We start from the raw sequence: 21,458 nt of genomic DNA, 5'->3' as shown, positions 1-21,458 counted from the left end.
GGTAAAGGGCCAACCCACGCGTTAGTATTACCACAGTTTTACCTGCGCAGGCCGTACTGTACATGAAATACTGTGCGAATGGGTGGTTAAACTGTATACCGCGCCAACCCCGAAGCACGGCTTGCGCATTTTTCGACATGTTTGAAATTTTAATAATTTTGCCATTCATTAGTCTTCTCTTAAATCCTTGAGTAGTTTAACATGTGAATGATTTTTTCAATTTTAGGTATAGCAATTTTTTTGTCCACTTCGATCGTGTACGGTTTGATTTTTGGGAATAGCAGGCAACTAGACTTTTCTCTAGTGAAAAAAATCTAGTTATTTGCAAACATTGAAAATATACCAGTAGAAGAAATAGTTCCTCATTGGGAAGGGAAACATTGTTTCCAGTTTCCACGCCGACGATTTTGACATAAATGAGGCTTGCGCGTACTTAACTGTGCCGTGGGCCGTGTGATAGCTCGGTGTACCTGCGCAGTTGTAGGGTAAAGGCGGGATAGATGTCCCAGCGGGACAGGCGCCCCATTTTTAAAAAACCTAACTTCGCAATTAAGAAACTAGACGCCGCAAGCCACCCGCACCTCGGGTAGCCAGGCACCGTCGAGCGGTGACGTCGCATTTCGCTCGTGTGTAAATTCATATCCGCGGCGAACTTAATGAACGCGTCAAAAAATTAAAGGTGCATATTTGCTGTTGTATAACTTTATAAATATATGTTATCTCCGTCATATTTTTATCACGTCAGTATATTGTTTCATAAAGTATACCTACATTCTGATCTAAATAGTGGCTCATTTATTTTTATTTAATTAAAAAAATACGGGGGTATCTATCCCTGTCAAAAAGGATAGTTGCCCTGATTTTTTACGGTATAGGTGCCCCTAGGGGCATCTATTCTTCCATACATCCCGTATACCCAGATTGTATTATAAGTGCTTTGAATATACATATTAGTGATGTAACGAATATTCGCATTCGCATTCGCATTTGCGAATATTCGCACTTTTTTGGATATTCGCATTCGCATTCGCATTCGCAAAATTTTGTGCGAATGTTTTGCGAATATCAGTACTTATTAGAAAAAAGTATTTTAAAATAATGGTAGGTTAACAATATCAAAATTCATTCGTCTATAACCTTTTATTACTAGTTACCGTCTTAATCACATTACTAGTCTTACTTTATCATTTGGTATTTTTATATTTTCTTTATTTATTTTTTTTGGGTAATGAAACTTTAGAAATAGTTAATACAAAGTGGGTCAAAAATAATCACCCTATTGGAAGTTGCTCTCATTTGTACAAATGGCAAGTATGGCAACCAATTTCAAATTTGTTTTGATATTGGTGGACTATACAAATGCAGAATAAAAATTCAGAAGCCATGGAGTGTATAATTGTGTATACTTATTCAGTTTTCAGGACGCTTTTTTTCGTTTTATCTGTATCTATCTATATCTCTCTTTTTTCCCTGCAAAATCGCCCGGTTTTGCCATTTGAGACGGTTTTTGTGGGGTTTCTTGACCATCCCGTCTTGAAGACCCGTGTTTATGTGAACGAGTTCAAGAATCTCTCGCTCGAAGTTCTCGTTGAAGTGATGAGAAATGCCATATATAAAAGGAGCCCGTATGGCAATCAATTGTGACGGCGCCCATTTGGCCGATATCATCTTCTAGACTTTACCAATAAAATTGTAAAGGTTCATATAAACATAATCGAAAAACAGAATTCAAGTTTTTCATTTAGAAAAAAAATTAGAGCCAATCAACATCGGATGACTTCTATTGGTCCACCTTGTAGTTTTATAAGACCTAAACATGTTCACGTGCAAATAAACAGTTTCACTTAAAAATGCAGACACCAAATAGCCAACATTTTTTTAAACATTTAATAGAAAATTTGAATAAAATATTAACGTTTTTAGTTGGTAATATTCTGATGCGTCGTTAAATGAACTTAAAAATTGCAGAAGTCGTCATTAAGTATTTTTTTTGCGCTTAGGAGTAATTTGGTGTTTTTCTTAATGTATCTTTTTCATTGCCCGTGAGTGTAAATAAACAAACAAAAAGCGTATTTTGACAGTATAGTGTCAGAGCAAGACAGCCATACATTTAAATATGTTTAAATGTTTCGTGTAAACTGTCCTCAGAAACTGCACACAGTCGCAATGTGTAGTAGGTACCTAACTGTTACGGAGCTAAATAAAGTGTAACATAAAAAATGCGTCTAGTATTTCTAGTCTGATTCGGAATGCGCCTAGAACGGAACTTACCTCGTTCAGTTCGAGACTGCCACCAAACCATACAAATAACCCCAAATTTGAACACAAACTGAATATTCGCATTCGCATTCGCATTCGCGAATGTCGATATCAGATATTCGCATTCGCATTCGCATTCGCGAATGTCCAAAAACACACATTCGTTACATCACTAATACATATAATTTTAATATATTTTTGCGTTGTTTTATATTTTTCAAGTGTTTATGTATAGATATTTACACTTTTTATGGATTTACTTTTGACTAAGTTTTTGGTCTTTTAACTGATTATAGCAGAACATGCCACAAAAATACAAAAGAAAAGAAGGAGTGTGAGCGCATTGTTCTATGACTAAATATATTTTTTTGTAAACTTTACGACTTAAATACTGGGGATAAATTAAAAATACAGAAATTTTGCCATTCCATAAAATATTTTTAGAATTTCATAGTGATTATGTTATTAACTTCATAATGACAATGACAATAAAAAGATTAAAAAAAACTGCAAAAAAATATTCATTTCAAATAAAATAAAGACCAAAAAATATATGAATATTATTAATACAGGGTGTTGCAAAAAGGGTATACTATGCCGAAACCTACATGTGCAGCATGGTATATCTAAGCCTGAAACTGAAATCAGAATTTGAAAATTCCCGAAAAAAAAATTCATTTTCCATAGAAACTTTGTTGGTCACGTGACCATACCAAATTTGCAACACCCTGTATAATATACTTGTGCAGTATGAAGGGCATCTATCCTTGCTAGTATTTTCAAGGTGGGGCAACTATCCATAGGGGTAGGCATCTATCCCCAACAATGGACTTCTGCAAAAAGCTAAAATCTGAAAAATCTATAGTTTATAGGTCCAAAAAGACAAATCTCAGTTAAACATAAAGGATTAAACTAGTTACATTCATAAGTATTATTTATGAAAAACCAATATTTTTTAAATAAGAAGCATATTTCAAAAACTAGGGCATCTATCCCGCCTTTACCCTACTCGTAACTGTGGTGATACTTGCGCGTGTCGTAGGCGGTTCTACCTTTTTTGGCATAAGATTTATTTGCCTAATCTCGTATTGCATAGTAACGTTTGTTCAAAGTCTCGTTTCGCCGAAAATCGTATGGCATAAATCTCGTTTAGTCAAATGTTATATCGCATAATATTGTTTAGCCTAATAATGGCATGGCCAAATCTTGATTAGTCTAATAATGCTATGACATTGTAGGTTATATAAACTAATAAAAAGTAATAATATTCGGGATTTAACTTGGATGCCGTCTTAGCGCAACTGGTGCCTTGTATTGATTCCTTGTATGTAGGAAACGCTCGGCTCCGCTTCGCTGCGCTCCGCTTTGCTTTTGACGAAAATGTGCACCTAACACGCTCCTCCTCGCTTTGCTCGTCGTCGCACCTATCTTTAGGTTTCAATCCCATGGGGTTAAATGGCGTTTGTAATAATTATAATGGTCATTAACTTTCGATATTTTGATAATTCAATATAGTGATTTTCGGGATGTAGTAGAAAAATACCACAATTTGTACATTTTACATACTTAATATATTATTTATTAAGATAATATTAGGAGAAACAAGATTATATCTATACGAACAATTTGAGCAAACGAGACTTACGTGTTTCAAGATTGTGCCAAAAGAGTTTTAGGCGAAACGAGTCTTATGCCACGTAAGACTTGGCAAAGTGATGATTCGACTAAAAAAGTTTAGACCTTACGAGTTATGCGAAACGAGTTTTGGGCAATAAAGATTAGGCGAGATGAGGGGAACCCGTCGTAGGCCTTTAAGGCAAGCAATTTAAAAAAAAATGTTTTCTTAAATTTTTAACTTCCTTTTTTAAAGAATAGTTATAGGACGTTTTAGCTATTAAACTGTTTTGTCACTCTTTGTCAAGGAACAAATTGTTCTAAATTAGGGGCCTCCACAGGCTTTGTGCTTAGGGCCTCCGATGCTCTTAATCCGCCACTGACCGGTACAGAAGTGTACGAAAAAAATATACAATGTGTTGTTTTTCGAACCCGACAAACTTTAAGGGTGTATTCTACGAGTGATTTCATCGAGAAAACACCCCCATATATGTGGTGTTAAATCTCAATATTCTAGAAATGGTGGCCATTTTAAAGCTTTAGATACTTAGTTTTCATAAAAAATCATATCTCGAGATTTAAACGCGTTACGGACATGAAATAAAATGATTTCATCCGCAAAAAGTAATCTCTATGTAATCAAAATATGCACAACTGCCAAAAAGTTACATAAAATAAGTTACATGCACCCAATCTAGTTTTTTTGACAAAAAAACAGCAAAAATTTACATTTACTTGAATAACTTTTTAGCAGTTGTGCATATAACCGGTCTAACTCGGGGATTGCAAAGCTACTGTGGTGATTCAGTTTTTTAGTAAAGTAGGTAGGTTATGGTTTTTGTTTTATATCGGTGTTTTTTACTTTAAACCTAGTTTCAGATTAAAGCTATAATTATTAACTGCCAGTGTTAATACTATATATCTATCGATAGCTGACAGTGACTATCATACGACGTTGCATTCTTTCAAAATCTTGAAAGTAATTATTGTCAGCTATGGATAGATAGAGTTATTGAAACTGGCAGTAAAAGTATTATTATTAATACTAAGCGATAGAATTTATTAGCAATCTTGACCTTATTTCCACCTAGTTACCTATCTTGTACAAAACATTTAAGTAAAAACGTATTTAAATCTACTTATTGCTCGCTTGCTTTGACCGTATAAAATGTAATAAACTAAATCGGTGATCTATTCTAGTGCTAAACACTTTTATCACCAGGCCGGCTATAAAGTGGATACGTAGTTTAATCGATGAATAAGGTCAACTGTTCGTTCTAGAGCAGATTACACGTTTTAGGCTACATATTTCAAGATAAATGTCTACTGAACAATAAATATTAATAATATAATTATGTACTTAAGTATATTATAATTATGTGTATAAAATACCTAGCTAGTTATATTAATAAGTAAGTTATAGTTAGATCGCTATAGTGATCGTAGATTGCTATATGCGGAGGAAGAAGAAAAATATATTTATATCATTGTATATTAAATGCTTTTCTTAGGTTTTAATTACTTAAAATCATTATGAAATACTACTTACTCATTGTTTTAATTTATCACCTGGATAAAACGTTACATCCAAACTGAAACGGACATCTAGATTAGATATAAGTATATTTAAATTTAGAAGGTACTAGAAGCTACTCAAATACAAACATAATAAAATTACACACAGTAAATATAGTAAAATGCAGAGCAGAGAGAAAATAATTATTTGTCTTTGAATAAAAATCTGCCTCGGTCGGGATCACACCTGGTACCCTCAGAGCCCTCGGAACAACAGTTAGAGTAACTAACTAGTATGCCATCAGGTCAATAGATATATGCATAATATTCTAGTCTATGGATATATGTAGATGTAGGACTCATGTAGGAAGACGAAACCAAAGCTAATGCCCAGCATAAAGTTTATAGCTACCTAAATAAAAATAAGTTATCAGAATTTAGCATAAAATTATTGACCCATCGCTATAAAAAACTTTCAATCAATCATAGACTTAACTACGACGCACAGATTAATACTGTATAAAGATGATATAAAGTGATTTGGAAATTCTGGTGGCCAGTTAAATGCATTTCCCACGAAGGACTCTCAAAGGCATTCTTATAGCCACCACTGGTTTAATAAGATACCCGGCGTAGAGGAATATAGGCTCTAATACTCGGCAATAAGAATTAAATGCGATGTTAGAGAGTAAGTTGGGTAGTTTGAGTTGCGATTTCGACGCACCCCCGGCCCGGCCCGCCTTTCACTGCGGGAAACCTCTAGGGATGGGATACCATTTGTCGATATCGATACAAATGTCGGATTAGAATGTTGAATAAGCAAAGTTTTATTGTATTTTGAGGACCTACATCCTGAATAGACCTTTCTGTTAAAATGTATTAATATCATAGTTACACAATCGCCAATATTCGCTTCCCGTATTTGTATATCCTAGTTCTGTACTGAAATATAGCTGTACTACCACAAAAAACTTAAAACACTGTTTAACTAGTGTTTAAAACGAAATTTGACAGATTTTTTTAGAGTTTTTGACAGCGCTAAACATCTGTTAAAAACTGTCTAAGTTTTTGTGGTAAGGCCCTAGGTGTCTAAATCTCTAGAAGAATATCGATTTATATTTCAGAAATCATCTCAGGCGTGATGCAGTGGTAAAGTAGCTAGCTAGAATAGTCCTGAGTTTGATTCTCAGCTTCGGTAGGTTAATGCGACGTCACAAAAACTTAAATGCCCTCACTGCCCAATTTTCCATCTCAAACATTAACATAAAAACCGAACAGGACTGCCAGAATCCTGAAGCAGCATACCCGAAAATAGACTTCAACTTAATAAATAAATAATCAAAGTTGGAAGTATCGTGCTTTCGCCTTCCCTATTCGCCCCACAGTCGCAGTGACGCCGTCTCGGCAGTCAGCCGCGAGCCACAGAGGGCACCACACGTCCCTACCACATCACATAACCAATAAACAAATGAAACCCGCCACCGGACCGGGGCCACGGCTTCAGCACAAAAAGCAATGCGATAACTTTGCCATTTACAAAGACATACAAATTGACTCGTTACAAAACTTACATGGTTCTTAGATCGCGTGGAGCCCGGTGTCAACAATGTAGCCATAGTGACCCGCTGGTGTTGACGGCTTGACACTGAACAACTCATTTAGAATCTTTACGATGTTGTTGAATTTTATCGAAATATTTTGATGAGAGTTTTGCTGTCGTTGTGTTTGTTGTGATGGTGTTGACAATAATTTAGCTAGTTGTTTAAGGAGACACTAAGATGGGGAATGGTATGAATAAGGTAAGTCTCTTTGTTCTTGGTCTCGTTTCGCGCGAATGCAATGAGCGAGGAGTTTCGGCTATGCGAGTGCACGCTAGGTTACGTAATGTTTTCGTAGCACTTCGTAGAGGTCTCGTAGCGTGTTCGTAGCGGCGTAGCGCGCGCGTAGCACATCGCTAATCCGCTTTCTCTTCGCACCTTTAATTTATTATTAACATTTTCAGTTGTACCTAGGTACATTATAATTATAATAATTTATAATTTTATCAACGTTTGTGTAGTTCTTTAGAAAATGTAGTTCGAAAAAGCTTCTCATAATAACTTAAATCTCCTGAGTTAAAAACAAAAAATAAGCTTTTCTACTATTGAAACACTTTACTTATGTAGTTAGTTTTATTTTAGTTTTCATTCATTCAAGTAATATTTTTTAAGTTAATATATATACATTATATGCTTATACAATATTATGAAGATTCGATAAGACCACTATAGTGACTTACTGGAATATACTACAAAATAAGCTTGTTTAAACGTTCCCTCTACGTTTCAGTACTGAGATTGAGTTATAAACATTTTTTTTAAATTGTACTAAAAATTTGTAGGCGTAAGAAAATAGCATGTAGGTACTTAATTTTATTGCTATCGTTAATATTATTTATTGCTCAATTGCGTTTAATTTTAGTACCACATTCATTAGGTCTCTTATAAGTACCTAAATTCTAGGTAAGTACATGGTTTATTTTGCACACAAACTATAATGTTTAGTAGGTATTGTTAATTTTCATGTAAAAGATAAGAAAGAACACTCGTGATCAAGTCACATTTCAAACGAGACAAAAATACCTCATACAAATACCTTAGTTCTTTTCTACTCAATCGGGCCACAAACTATCAGACAGAAACGCCACCATGAATCATAGCCCCTCTTTTCGTTCGGAAGTAAAAAAAGTGGCACGTATTGGTCTCATATATTATGCATGCGGAATTGATGAGGTAGGCAGGAGCGTAAGTGAACCTTGTAACCTACCCCAACATGCACCATAATGTCAATATATCTGGCCCATCTGACACTGAGACCTGATTTTGGGACAAACAAGCATATTTATGAGGCCTATATGTACCTACATCTACATGTTATTTTGTTTGGTTTTATAGTTCAGAACCTAAATCCAGCTTTATCAATAAAAGTGGCGTGGGCAGGGCGAAATGCTCGCGTACAAACTTTATGTTTCGTCTCCTTCGGAATTCACGGCGTGCATATGTACGAGTAAGTACCTAAGTGATGGAATGATAGTGTAATCAGCCTATTTTATCACATGAGTAAAACAAACAGGTACATACGTGCCTAGACAAACTTATTTCATATCTAAAGAAAGCCATGATCAATAGTAATAAATAATACCTAATAATTTGTGATACTTCTTTCCCGATAGTTGTGGACTTATTGTACTGACCCGATACTTATTGTAAATTAGGTACCTTTATCATTTGTTTGTATATTGGGAGGCTATAGAGTGACGGAGAATACCTTAAATCCCAGAATTGTTACGGGAAACCCTTTGCGGGTGTAGGTTGTAGGCGAAGCTTGTTTACGCCCAAAGCTTCTAAGAGTGTAACGTCTCATCTACCTGTACGAGTCTAGTATGCATCATACCTCTACATACCGGATTCCGGCAAATTCAAGAACCACTCCAGATCTCAACTTGATTACAATTTAATCAATATTTAGGAAGTGATACAATACAATATAAGTTTATTGGTCACCACAAAAACATACAGACAAATCAAATCAAATTCATTTATTTCATATAACATAACATAACATCAAAACAGAACATAAAAATAGAAATAAAATAAGTAGGTAAGTAGGTACGGTACACAAACGAAATACTTATATATGTGGTTATACAATTACAGTTTTTGTTATGTTTAATTGATGAGCGATCTCTTACAGGAAACCTTAAACATTACAAAATTTATAGAAATAAAGAATGAAAGAAAATTTGAGGGCGGTGTACCTACTACCTAATTACTTATAATACCTATAACTAAATAAACCATACATACTGTAGCTACATAAATACTAACATAATTTACATATTTGTGATAAGTGTGAAATACAACTTTTTTCGTTCTTGTCTTCTGTAGACTGAAGCTGGGATATTACCTATCTATTGTCATAAATGAAAACCTAACAAGTATATTAGCTACGTATGTACCAGGTACCTAATGCATGTAACTATGTACATATGTAGCTGTATCTAAATAATCGTCATTATCACAGTAGCGCTAATTGGAAGCCCAGCTCATGCATGACAACGTGTCATTAAAGTTCTGAACTTATTAGTGGCCATAATGGTGGTGAGGTGGCGTCAAAGTGAACATCATTAATCACTATAACGCTTATTTTTTTCTACCATGGATAAGTAGATTATTAGCTACAAAAATTAGGAACGTTAAGTTAAAGAAACGTTTCGTTGGCATCCTCATTAATATCATCATACTTAAATACTTAGTTTTTGAGGTAAGTAATTGAACGAATGTGTAAGTAACACTGTAGGCCCTATGTAGGTACATACTTACATACTTGCAGTAGTAAATCAACATCATAGAAATTGATAATGTGTGTGAGTTGGACAGTTTTGTGGCGCTTCTACTTTTTCAGTAAACCATACAATTATTTGTCTGAAAATAATAAGTATTTTTTTTAAAACCGCAGAGGTAGGTTAACTGTGCGGTTTGAATAGGCCCTAAGATCGGTTACCCATTTCAACATTTTATCTGTGCCCGTATTTAGACCTCCATCCGACCTAAATTCGTGCCAAATCTGTCTGGAAATGTTCTCGCATGCATAATCCTATTATGAACCTGACAGGCGGGCGGCGATGTAACCGGTATATTCAGATTTTGAAACCTAATATTACATCATCATTATGAATTTAGGAGTAATGATATTAAGGGATAAATCTCCTTATGCATAACTAAGTAAGTATGTAAGTTCAGTACGGATTGTTTGCGTTCAGCAGACGTAAAATATAAGCAAAAGTTAATTATTATGTCGGAGGAAATTATGTGCATGTAGGACACGTTTGTAGTTTGTAGTAAACTGACAGATTTAAAATACATGTGTAAGTATACAATTCCCATACATGATCATCATTCATCATGTGTGTACAGATTTTATACAAAGGAATGTTTAATAATACATTAAATTTTCATGATCTTGTCATAAAAATTTAATGTATAATAAACATTCCTATATTCGCGAAAACATAGTTATCACCGGGATCGCGAGCAAAAGTTAGTCTATATTTGGGTCTTATAATAATGAAATAACTAATCTATGTCATGAAAAGATAACGTTTGTTCAACATGCGAGGCTGAATCCATTAATCTTTTAATATTTAAGTAAGTATAGGTAACGGTAGATAGTAAATGTAGGTAACATAAATTATAACTGGTTTCATACCTAATCGATAAATATTATACCACCCTATTGAAACAATGGTTCAGTGATTAATAGCTTACTATAATAGTATTCGTTATTTCTTAACGGTGGTTATATAGTTAGCCATACCTATCGGTTTACGATAGATAATTTGAATAAATGACAGTCTACAGTTGTTATAGAACCTATATAAAGTAAAAAAACCGGCCAAGTGCGAGTCGGGCTCGCGCACAAAGGGTTCCGTAGCAGCAAATATAATATTACAGTTAAATCAACCTATCTCAAAAACTATAAGAGATACTTTGATCAAACCAAAAATCGTTGAAAGAGTTAATTAGCATGCATCACCTCTATTTTTTTTAGAATTTTATACCCCGTAGTTATAAAAATAGAGGGGGGGGGACATACTTTTTACGACTTTGAGAGCTGATATCTCAAAAACCGTTCACTTTAAGAAAAATGTTTTTTAGAAAACTTTATATCATTTTAAAAGACCTTTCCATTGATACCCCACACGGGTATGTACATCGAAAAAAAAAAATTCATCCCTCAGTTACATGTATGGGGGGCCCCACCCCCAATTCTTTTTTTTACTATTTAGTGTCATATTTTTGTAGCGGTTCATACAACACATATTCCCATCAAATTTCATCACTGTAGTACTTATAGTTTCCGAGTAAATCGGCTGTGACAGACGGACAGACGGACAGACGGACAGACGGACATGACGAAACTATAAGGGTTCCGTTTTTGCCATTTTGGCTACGGAACCCTAAAAAAGAAATGTATGGTATTAATGTTTATAGATATGCATTGTTTTATTGTGAGTAGACTTTAGTAACTTCCAACCTTATAAAAGTGGGTTATTTTGACCCGTTTTCGTTATAGCTACAAAACAGATATGCTGATTCGGCTGTGGCATTTCATTTTGAGGTGTGGTTTGATCATAGAACAACGCGGACTCGGTTGTATGGGTTTGATCGATAGTAGGTACTTATAATATTATTGTCATCGTCACCAACTGGCAATGTCGACTACTGGACATCGGCCTCTCCTAAATAACGCACACACATTGATTTTATGTTTAACACTTTTAGAGCAGGACTTTTCAGTGTTCGAGTTTTAGTTTTTTTATCTTATTTTTTATACCCCGCCTTGCGTGTTTGTACCATGCAACACCGCCGCCGCCTGTTCCAAGCAGGGTTAGTGTGTCACACAGGCACTATTCTCGTCACGGCAACTTCCACTTTATAACTTTACTTTCTTTTTTTCAAGCTCCCGCTACATTAAACCCTTTTTTCAGTAGTAGGTATAATTATACTTAAGTGCTACACTTTAAAATATTTAGTTTAGTACCTAGCTTTTTAGTGTCGTGACAAACAATACAAGAAAATATTTTTTGCACAATAATTAAATAAAATTTCAGGATGAATTCCACGATGAATTTCATGATGAATTATTTGCCATAAAAAATTAGACATCAATGGAATTTTCCCAGAAAAACCAGTAGGTACGAATGTGTTGGGCAACTCTGTCTGGCTCTCAGCGGTCCCTGGAGCCGCCGGCACATATTTTATTCAACCCACAAAGCCACATGTCATGAATCTGCTGTGCAATGATTCATCGCGGTTGAGGTTGAAGATCAAGTTATGACCTTAAAGAATACTAACAATGTATATTGTTTACATTGGGCTATGGCAGTAATTTATATGTAAACTATGTTAAAGCACTTAATAGTGTTACTACTATTTTAATAAAGATCCTTACTTATCCCCAAGACTGTCATACTTCAGATGATGATGACCTATGAACGAATTATGTAAATTTATACGCCTTTACGCATATCTAATTATCTACGCGGTGCACGAAATAAGGCACCCCGAGTGGCGGTAGAGGTATCGTGAATATCGTGACATGATCGTTTTCTATATTGTATACATTGTATATGTCATTCGGGTAGGGTGGAATTGATAGTATACATTCTACATTGTATACTATCAATTCCGCCCTACCCGAATGAGCAAAAGATAATCATTTTTTTTCAACACTAGTGCTGCTACAGACGATGGGTTTATCTCACTTAATCCATGAAACTTTCATCTTTGGACCTCATGCCACGCCATCTTTCGCCATCATCTGCATTTTTGGTTTGGTTGTGTAGGTCCGGCGCACCGTGGTGGGCACTCAGCGACTGAAACTAATCCTTTCACCATGACAAATCGCTTAAACAAGCTTAACACAAGCTTTCGATATTTTCGACAGGAAAATAATAAGCATGTATTATCCTGAAAAAAATATTTTTCTTTTATTACTTAAATTCTGTAAGTTCTACGTAGGTACAATAACCCGACTTATAAGGATTTAATATTGCGATAGTACATACTTAGAGCTTACATTTACTTTATAGTCTGGCACCTATAAAGGTAGGTGCTTACAAGATCTGTGCGTCTGTGCGCCTCTGACTTCTTTAGCCGTTTTCAAAGAATGTGCTCACCCGAGCAAACATCGCCTGGCTGTGACTTGCGACTATTTACAAAGGGCTTCGGCTATGTTTTGTTACATTTTTTGTATTATTCTTGAGCTTTCTTATTGAACATTCATAATAATAGAGGTTCTATATAAGATGAATCTGGGGTCTTATAATAAGTAGGTATTGATAAAGCCAAAAAATAAATAGAGCGTAACTTTTGCTAGTTTGTTATAGACTGGTAGGTATGGCTACAGTTTAATGTTTTTTTGTTCTTAAAAACGAGTTAAAAATAAGCATTGCCTTTGCAAACAGCATAATTATAATGAACGTCTTGTTTTAAAACCAAAGTTTATTTGCACGAGATATTATTTATAATCTACCACACAATACAAGCATGAGAATTATATCCTTCAGTTAATTACTACTGTGCCTTTGTAGGTAATTATCCTGAAAGCTAAATGTTCACTGAGTATTTCTGTGAAACTGCTTTGCCTTTTGTCTGTTGATTGCCTACAGTCGCCTATAGTTTTCACCAGAAACACCAGGTAGGTAGGTAAGTGAATTGGTTGGATGTTAAAAAGATAATTGCTTAATCTTATATTGATTTTAATCAATGATACGCAAGGTATTAAATGGTTTACCATACAGCCCAAACAATCTCATTCATGAATTGTACTTACTTACCAAAGGTAATCGGTAGATTGGTCTAGACATTAAATTACTTAACATGAATAACGGAACAAAGATTATTGTGAACTTATTAGTGTTAATCTAAGCGAAAGATTGGTATTTTTATCATCATCATCAGCCTATAGCAGTCCACTGCTGGACGTAGGCCTCTCCCAAAGCACGCCACTGGATGCGATCTTTAGCATTATAGGTATAGGTATTTTTATGCACTTATGAAAATCAGAAAAACTTAAAAAAAGTGTACTTACTGCCTCATTATCTACTGTAACTGTTTGAAATCTAGGGAATATGGTAGCCATTTTAGAGCCGTAAAATATTTGCTTCTTTGCTTTTAGTTCTATCGATGCAATTCACAGTCATGCTCGATTTGGGAATACTGGGCCGAGATCTTGTGCTGAATAAGCAAACGATGAGTAAAATGTTTCAAATACTTATAAACTTTTTTAGGAATATACATTTAGTTAGCTACTGTTTGTAAGATAAACCTTGCTAACTTGCATATTAGTTTTAAGTATAAACAAGTTACTTCTTAGACTGCACATATTAAAATATGTACCTATATGAATTATTATTTATTACTTAAGTGATGAAAACTATTTCAGATTAGTCATCAATCACAATCGTTCAGGTTTGTATTATACTCACATAGACGTACTTACCCGCCTACTAACGGATATGTTACTCGTATAAAAATGAGTATCTATGAAATAATATTATAATAAAGCACCTTCTGCCCGGATAAGCCAAGCGGAAAATTCATCACGGCCCATCGCTTATGAAGTAGACTTACGACTTAAGTTAAAGAGATTATTAGGATTAGGTAGGTGATAGGAGCAGCATACCTAGCTACGAAATTTTGTTTTTAACCCATCACAAATACCTAAGTGCAGATTTTACGGTTTATTAACAGTCGATTAACCAATGAGTTAGCTATTTCAGTCTGAAAATATGTAAATTTAAAAGCGATAAATTGAAAACTCGATACGTAGGTATTATGTAATTGTGTTAACGTATTTAAATCTATTTCTGCCTCGCTTTGTCTCTATTCTGTCAAAGCAAGCCTGCAATAGATTTAAATAAGATTAAATGTTTGGGGCAAGTCACTCTTAAACAATATACCTAAGCTTAGATTTTTAGTGCAGTGCTAGAAATACTAGAAATGTCTAGACGTATTTTACAGGGTTTATAAAAGTATGATATCATCTCTAACATGGCGTCACACAAGGATAAAACTATAAAAAGTCCAACCAAGCTCAAGTTTTATTATGCTAAGGTATCTCTACCGACTTAGATTTATGGTTCAAGTTACATCAGCAATGATACCTAGTTCAATGAAAGCCCTATCTCCAAAGTAGAACATAGATCGATAATAAGTGATATTAATGGATATCGGAGGTTGGACTAAAAGCTATCGGATCGGGTATCTTAAATAAGCAGCTATTTACTTAGCTTCTGCCCGTTTTGACACAAACCACATACTTTGCTTAGTAGCTGTAGTAAATACCTATGCATGTTACACGAAATCCATAAGACTACACAATGATCACACTCAAAATTTCCAGATACATAGTATTATATACCGCGGAGGCGGCGGTGTATGTTTACGTTCGTACTTAATGTAATAGGAATGTTAAAGGGAGCAGAGCAAGGGAACTCATTGCCTTAATTTGGGCACATTCAAGACCCGATAACAGTTTGTCCTTGGAGAATGGGCGCATTGGATCCAAGTATCATTGGCACAATAGTCAGCATTAGCTATACTTAGTCACTGTTGTGTTGGTCAAAATTGGAAAACGTTGAATTTGAAAATTTCTGCACGAAGTACCTATCGAAGGCTCAACCCCTTTTACATCGGGACAAGAAATATTGCAAAATTAGCTTCTAAGCGCGGTGGAAGGATTAATAGCCAGTCAACTCGACTTAGCACAGGACCCCGGCGCTAAGTTTTCTTTGTAAAATGTTTTAATGAATAAAGATTTTTAATTTAAATTAAAAAAAAAATCAATAGTCTCTCGATGACTGCCCAGCGGGGTGCGCCGGACTTGTATAAAGTACAGCACTCTTGAAATCGACGAATGGCGTGAACATTCTCATTCGTTCTTGAATCCCCCAGTTACTACTTCTCTCGGGGGGCTGCTTTCGTCTACCCCCAGTACCAAGAAGGCCTACTTAGCACGGGGCGCAAGACCCGCACGTCAAGACGTTTTCCGCCGCCCTCGCTCTCGCTCTCTCTCGCGATGTCAGTGAGCACGACTCCAAACCTTTTATCACGTCTTGGCGTCCAGCTAATTATTTCCGCACTATACAGGGTGTTTCCTACCCGGCAGGTGCTGTCGGGGCTGTACGTGGGCAACTACCGCGACTCGAAGGACCCCGTGCAGCTGGACCGGCACCGCATCACGCACATCCTGTCCATACACGACGCGGCAAGGAGGCTGCATTCTGTGAGTTTACATATTTACTTATAATATTATAAATGCGAAAGTAACTGTGTCTGTCTGACTGTCTGTTTATCTGTTACTCTTTCACGCCAAAACTACTGAACGGATTTGAATGAAATTTGGTATACATATGGTCTAGACCCTGAAAATGAACATAGGATTTTTATCCCGGAATTCCCACGGGAAAACTTTTTAAGGCGAAGCGAAGCTCGCGGGAACAGCTAGTATATAAAATAAAGAAAGAATTAAAATTTAAGGACATTGAAGTTACATAAAATGGGTGTACTGGATCAGGCTAGGTAACTAATGACTATAAATAAAGTTATTATTACCTATAGGTAGTAATTTTATTGAGAGCTGATTAATGGGGCCATAAAAATGTGGTTGAAATGACGAAATGGGTCATACTGGGGTTTTATGCTCCCGTCACAGTTCATCGCATCATAATAAAATTATTAAAGGAATACTTATGCACACTCCACACACTACGCACCCAGTGGGGTCACTCTTGTTTATGCATAATAGCGCTATCCACGACTCTACCTTGTTTTGTTAAAGGTACTGATTCCATGACTCGCTCTATGCGTTCGTTTTTTTTCAAGCTAGAGTAACTGTTAGGGTTACATTCTAGGATGAGCAGGTCAATGTACCGACACCACATTACTACACCCTTTCCGGGCTATTCCAGGCACATACTGAGTTGCGGCTAATAAGAGTGACAACATGTCTTTTATCCCACTATGAAATTGACAGAAAAACCTTAAAATAAATGAATAATTATAGGGTAAAACTACTAGTAACTGGCAGTTTAAGTGACTAGCAACACAAAAAAATATATTTAAAAAAAAGTATTGGCCTGCTTTAAGCACTGGTAGGCTTGAATTACTGGCAATAAGATGACGAACAATTATAGGCATAAATAGTAAAGATATAAGATTAATATTCGATTTTAATTAAGTTTATATCTAAACTTGCGGTTTACTTTACCGTTCAAGTTAAATATAAAGGAACTTGAAAAATAACCCTCTAGTATTGTTTACCCAAAGTTACGTAATATTGTTTACGACAGCCGCATCCGCTGCGGTGGTGGGGGAAGCGCCAATATATTATTTTTGTTTTGTAAGAAATCGAGTTTTAGTAGGTAACTAAAACTATACCTACGTGTCATTAGTTATATTTTTTGTAAAAACCTACCTTGATAATCTTCATTATTAAAAATATAACATACGCAAGTCCTTCCAATAGATAACTAAACATAATTCGAATATTTAATTTGAAGATTGGCTCTATAGTATTTATTACTGAAGTGATTTAGTTTTTCATAATGTATTGGGTCAATATCGTAGGACCTCGTATTACTTACTGAAATTAGGTTCTTATAACCACGTTGCCTTTGATACATTCAGCAAATGAGCGCCGGCCTTTCACCATAATTACTAAATGATAGAACTTAAGTAATTCTGCAGGTAGTGATGATGATAGCTTCTTATCATGTTCTTCAATAGGTTCCACCTCTCCTGTTATGTCTTATATTCCACTCTCCTCTAGCCCCAACACGCAATTTTCTCACCATCGCAAAGCATTTAATGTGGTCCATATCAACGCACAGAGTATTCCTTCACACCATTCCGATATGCTTGCGTCATTTGATAATAGCAATATACATGCCATTCTAGTCTCCGAATCCTGGTTAAAACCCTCTCTTGACTCTTCTCTCTACCCATTACCAGGATTTAAATTAGTACGTAACGATCGTACGAATAAAGGTGGTGGTGGAGTGGCTATATACCTCCGCAGTCACATACCTTACACCATAGTTAGTAGGTCTCCAAGTGAATATTCGGGAAAGGCTGAACATCTTTTCTTGGAGGTGCGTCTTAATTTCAGCAGAATTCTTCTCGGAGTCTACTATAGCCCCTGTATGACCGTTAATTACTTCGATTCCTTTGAGAAGCTTCTCGAGGATTATTCTCCCAATTTCGATAACACTATAGTCATGGGCGATTTTAATACGTGCCTCTTGAAAGATGATCACCGTTCCAAAACAATATGCTCCATCACGGCTGCGAAAAATCTCCACATCTTGCCTCTTGGTGCTACGCACCATCCACCTAATTCCGATCCTACTCTTCTAGATCTTGTCATTGTTTCTTCTCCTAACCTCGTCCTCGAGCATGGTCAATTAACTGCTGATTGTTTCTCCTACCATGATCTTCTTTATCTTTCTTATAAGGTCCGCACTCCTAAACCAAAAAAGCGTACAATTCTCCAGCGTGATTTTAAGAGAATGGACATGCAGCAGCTTTGTGAAGATGCAAAGACTATTGATTGGGCACAGCTGGATAGCATTAATGATATTGACGCGAGGGTCAATGTGTTTAATTCTCTCTTGACCAACCTCTTCGATAAGCACGCCCCTCTGCGTCCATTTCGTGTGAAGCAGCTGCCTGCTCCTTGGCTTACCGATCATATTAAAAGCCTTATGACAAAACGCGATCATGCCAAATATCGCTATAAAAAGCAACCGACTGATGACCACTTAAAGCAGTATAAAGAGCTGAGGAATCGATGCAATAGAGTGTGTAGAGATGCAAAACGCCGATACATTCATACTTCCATTGACAACTGTGATACCTCGCAGTTATGGTCGTTTCTTAGAACACTGGGCATAGGAAAATCTCAGACAAACTCTAATGTTGATACAGACCTCGATGCACTCAATAAGCATTTCTCTACCCCACCTTTGACTATTAATGATCAAAACAAGGCTGAGGCTCTGTGCAATCTTGCTTCTACACCGTCCATTGATTGCCCTCCATTCACTTTCAAATTGGTCTCTGGTCGTGACGTTAAGAGATGTGTTTCCCATATTACTAGCAAGGCAACGGGAACTGATAATATTAGTATCCTGATGATTAAACCCATTCTCGAAATAATTTTACCACATATAACTAATATTATGAACCTTTCCTTAATCTCATGTTCCTTTCCTAGCATGTGGAAGAATGCTTTTATTGTCCCTCTTCCAAAAGTTCCCAACCCAACCACATTATCCCAATTTCGCCCCATTTCAATCCTACCTTTCCTGTCAAAAGTCCTTGAACGCCTTGTATTCGAACAATTTTCCAACTTCCTATCCACTCACCATCTCCTTAACGAATTTCAGTCTGGGTTTCGTACCGGCCATAGCACCGTCACCGCGCTCATAAAGGTCACCGATGATATCCGTCTAAATATGGAAAATCACCAAGTAACTGTGCTTACCCTGTTAGATTTTAGTAATGCTTTTAACACGGTTGATCTTGACATACTCCTTGGAATTTTACGATCTCTTAACGTATCTCCGACAGTCACCACTTGGTTCGAATCTTACCTTAAGGGACGCCAGCAGTGCGTTCGCACCGACGCAGAGAGCTCTGCCTGGTGTCCGGTACTAGCGGGCGTCCCGCAAGGCGGCGTGCTATCTCCTTTACTCTTTTCACTATTTATTAATATCTTAGCTAAACAACTTACTTCTCTCTACCACCTCTATGCAGACGATCTCCAGATCTACACTAGTGCTCTTCCGGAAGACATTAATTCGGCAATTGATGTCATCAATCAAAACCTGGACATAATATCTAAATGGGTAAAGAAGTTTGGACTTCTACTCAATCCTAACAAGTCGCAAGCTATTATGATTGGAAGTCCGAGGCTGCTGAATAGATCGTATTTGTCCCTTGATAGCAAGCTGTACTATGACGGTACTGAGATACTTTTCGTGAAATCAGTTAAGAATCTGGGCGTAATTATGGATAGCACATTTACCTGGCTACCCCAAGTAGAAGCAGTTAGTAAAAAAGTCTTTGCATCCTGTCACTCCCTTAAGCGCTTGCAATTTTTCCTGCCTCATCACACTAAGATTACGCTGGCACAGTCACTACTGCTCCCGATTCTCGATTACGCAGACGTAAGCTATCTTGACCTCACAGAGGAGCTACTTAACAAACTCGAACGTCTCCAGAATTTATGTATCCGATTTATTTTCGGATTACGTAAATATGATCATATTTCTGAGTACCGTGCTGTACTAAAGTGGCTCCCGATTCGCCTTCGAAGGAATACTCATATTCTTTGTCTTCTTTATAATGCCCTTAATAATCCAAATGCTCCCCAGTACCTACGAAGCAAGTTCACATACTTGTCTTCCCACGGACGTGCTTTGCGATCACAGGAAAATAAAATGCTGAGTGTACCGCAACATACCAGTGCGGCCCATAGTGGCTCCTTTGCTGTCAAAGCTGTGAATCTGTGGAACTCGCTACCAGTGGAAGTACGGCTATCGTCATCACTTAATGTATTTAAAAATAGTCTTAAATTACATTATTATAAGACCTTGGGATGGTAATTGTTTTATTCTATTTTATTTATCTATTTATTTATTTATATATGTAATAGTATATTTATATATGTATACTACTATTTATATTAATATAAAACATGATAGTTAATATATGTAGGTACATAATAGTTATTTATATTTATTTATTTTTAGCTTAGAACTTTATATGTTAGGTTATAGTTAGATATGTTTATTTAAATTTGGATTAGGTTACACTTGATTGTCTCTATGTATACAGTAGTTTTATTTAATTTTAAGAGTTATAGGCTTACTTTTATTTCCACACCATAAAGGTTGACTGGAAGAAATCGCGTTTAGGCGATAAGTCCGCCTTTGTATATATATACTTGTATTGTTCTTTCTTGTACTTGTTAACTTTTACTTTAAACTGTGTAATTTGTGTATACATACAATAAAGTGTTTAAATAAATAAATAAATAAGTACATATTCAATTAACATTATCGCTTTTAGCGATAAGGCCGCCCTTATTGTATTATAGATTTTAAGTATTAAATGTTATTTTAAGTGTTTTATGTACAATAAAGTTATACTACTACTACTACTACTACTATATATGTTTTGTCATGAAAAAACTAACAACAAAATAAATACCAGATTAGGTTGTTAGGCCCTGTTTCACAATGTCTGGTTAGTGGCTACCTGTGAGATAAAATACATGATGTCACTGTCAAGAAAATAAACAGAGAGTGACAGGGCCTTTTGAAACAGGGCCCTCATTTTCATACACTCTCAATAGTGTACTCGTACTTACTTGAATCTCTGTTCATTAGCTGATCAGCGACGTATCACGAATACTAAATACTTAGTGTCCTCTTTAACTTACTTAGCATTCTAACATTG

At 35.9% G+C, this 21,458-nt stretch overlaps 1 protein-coding gene across 2 annotated transcripts in view; it reads left to right on the top strand.

The window, feature by feature from the left end:
- The first annotated feature begins 6,551 nt into the window (after positions 1–6,551).
- Positions 6,552–21,458, top strand: part of LOC105390716 (dual specificity protein phosphatase 22) — a 70,452-nt gene continuing 55,545 nt past the window's right edge. Inside the window, exons 1-2 of one of the 2 annotated variants that reach the window (XM_048631515.1) lie at positions 6,552–7,187; positions 16,102–16,218. In XM_048631515.1, coding sequence (XP_048487472.1) covers positions 7,167–7,187; positions 16,102–16,218 — 138 coding nt within the window. In that variant the 5' untranslated portion in view covers positions 6,552–7,166. The remainder of the gene's footprint in view (positions 7,188–16,101; positions 16,219–21,458) is intronic. The other variant, XM_038116687.2, reaches the window with a different exon arrangement.

Source organism: Plutella xylostella, chromosome 29, assembly GCF_932276165.1.
Source record: "Plutella xylostella chromosome 29, ilPluXylo3.1, whole genome shotgun sequence".
Taxonomy (NCBI): Eukaryota; Metazoa; Arthropoda; class Insecta; order Lepidoptera; family Plutellidae; genus Plutella; species Plutella xylostella.
The sequence above is the reverse complement of the archived record's forward strand: the minus strand, read 5'-3'. Positions and strand labels throughout refer to the sequence as shown.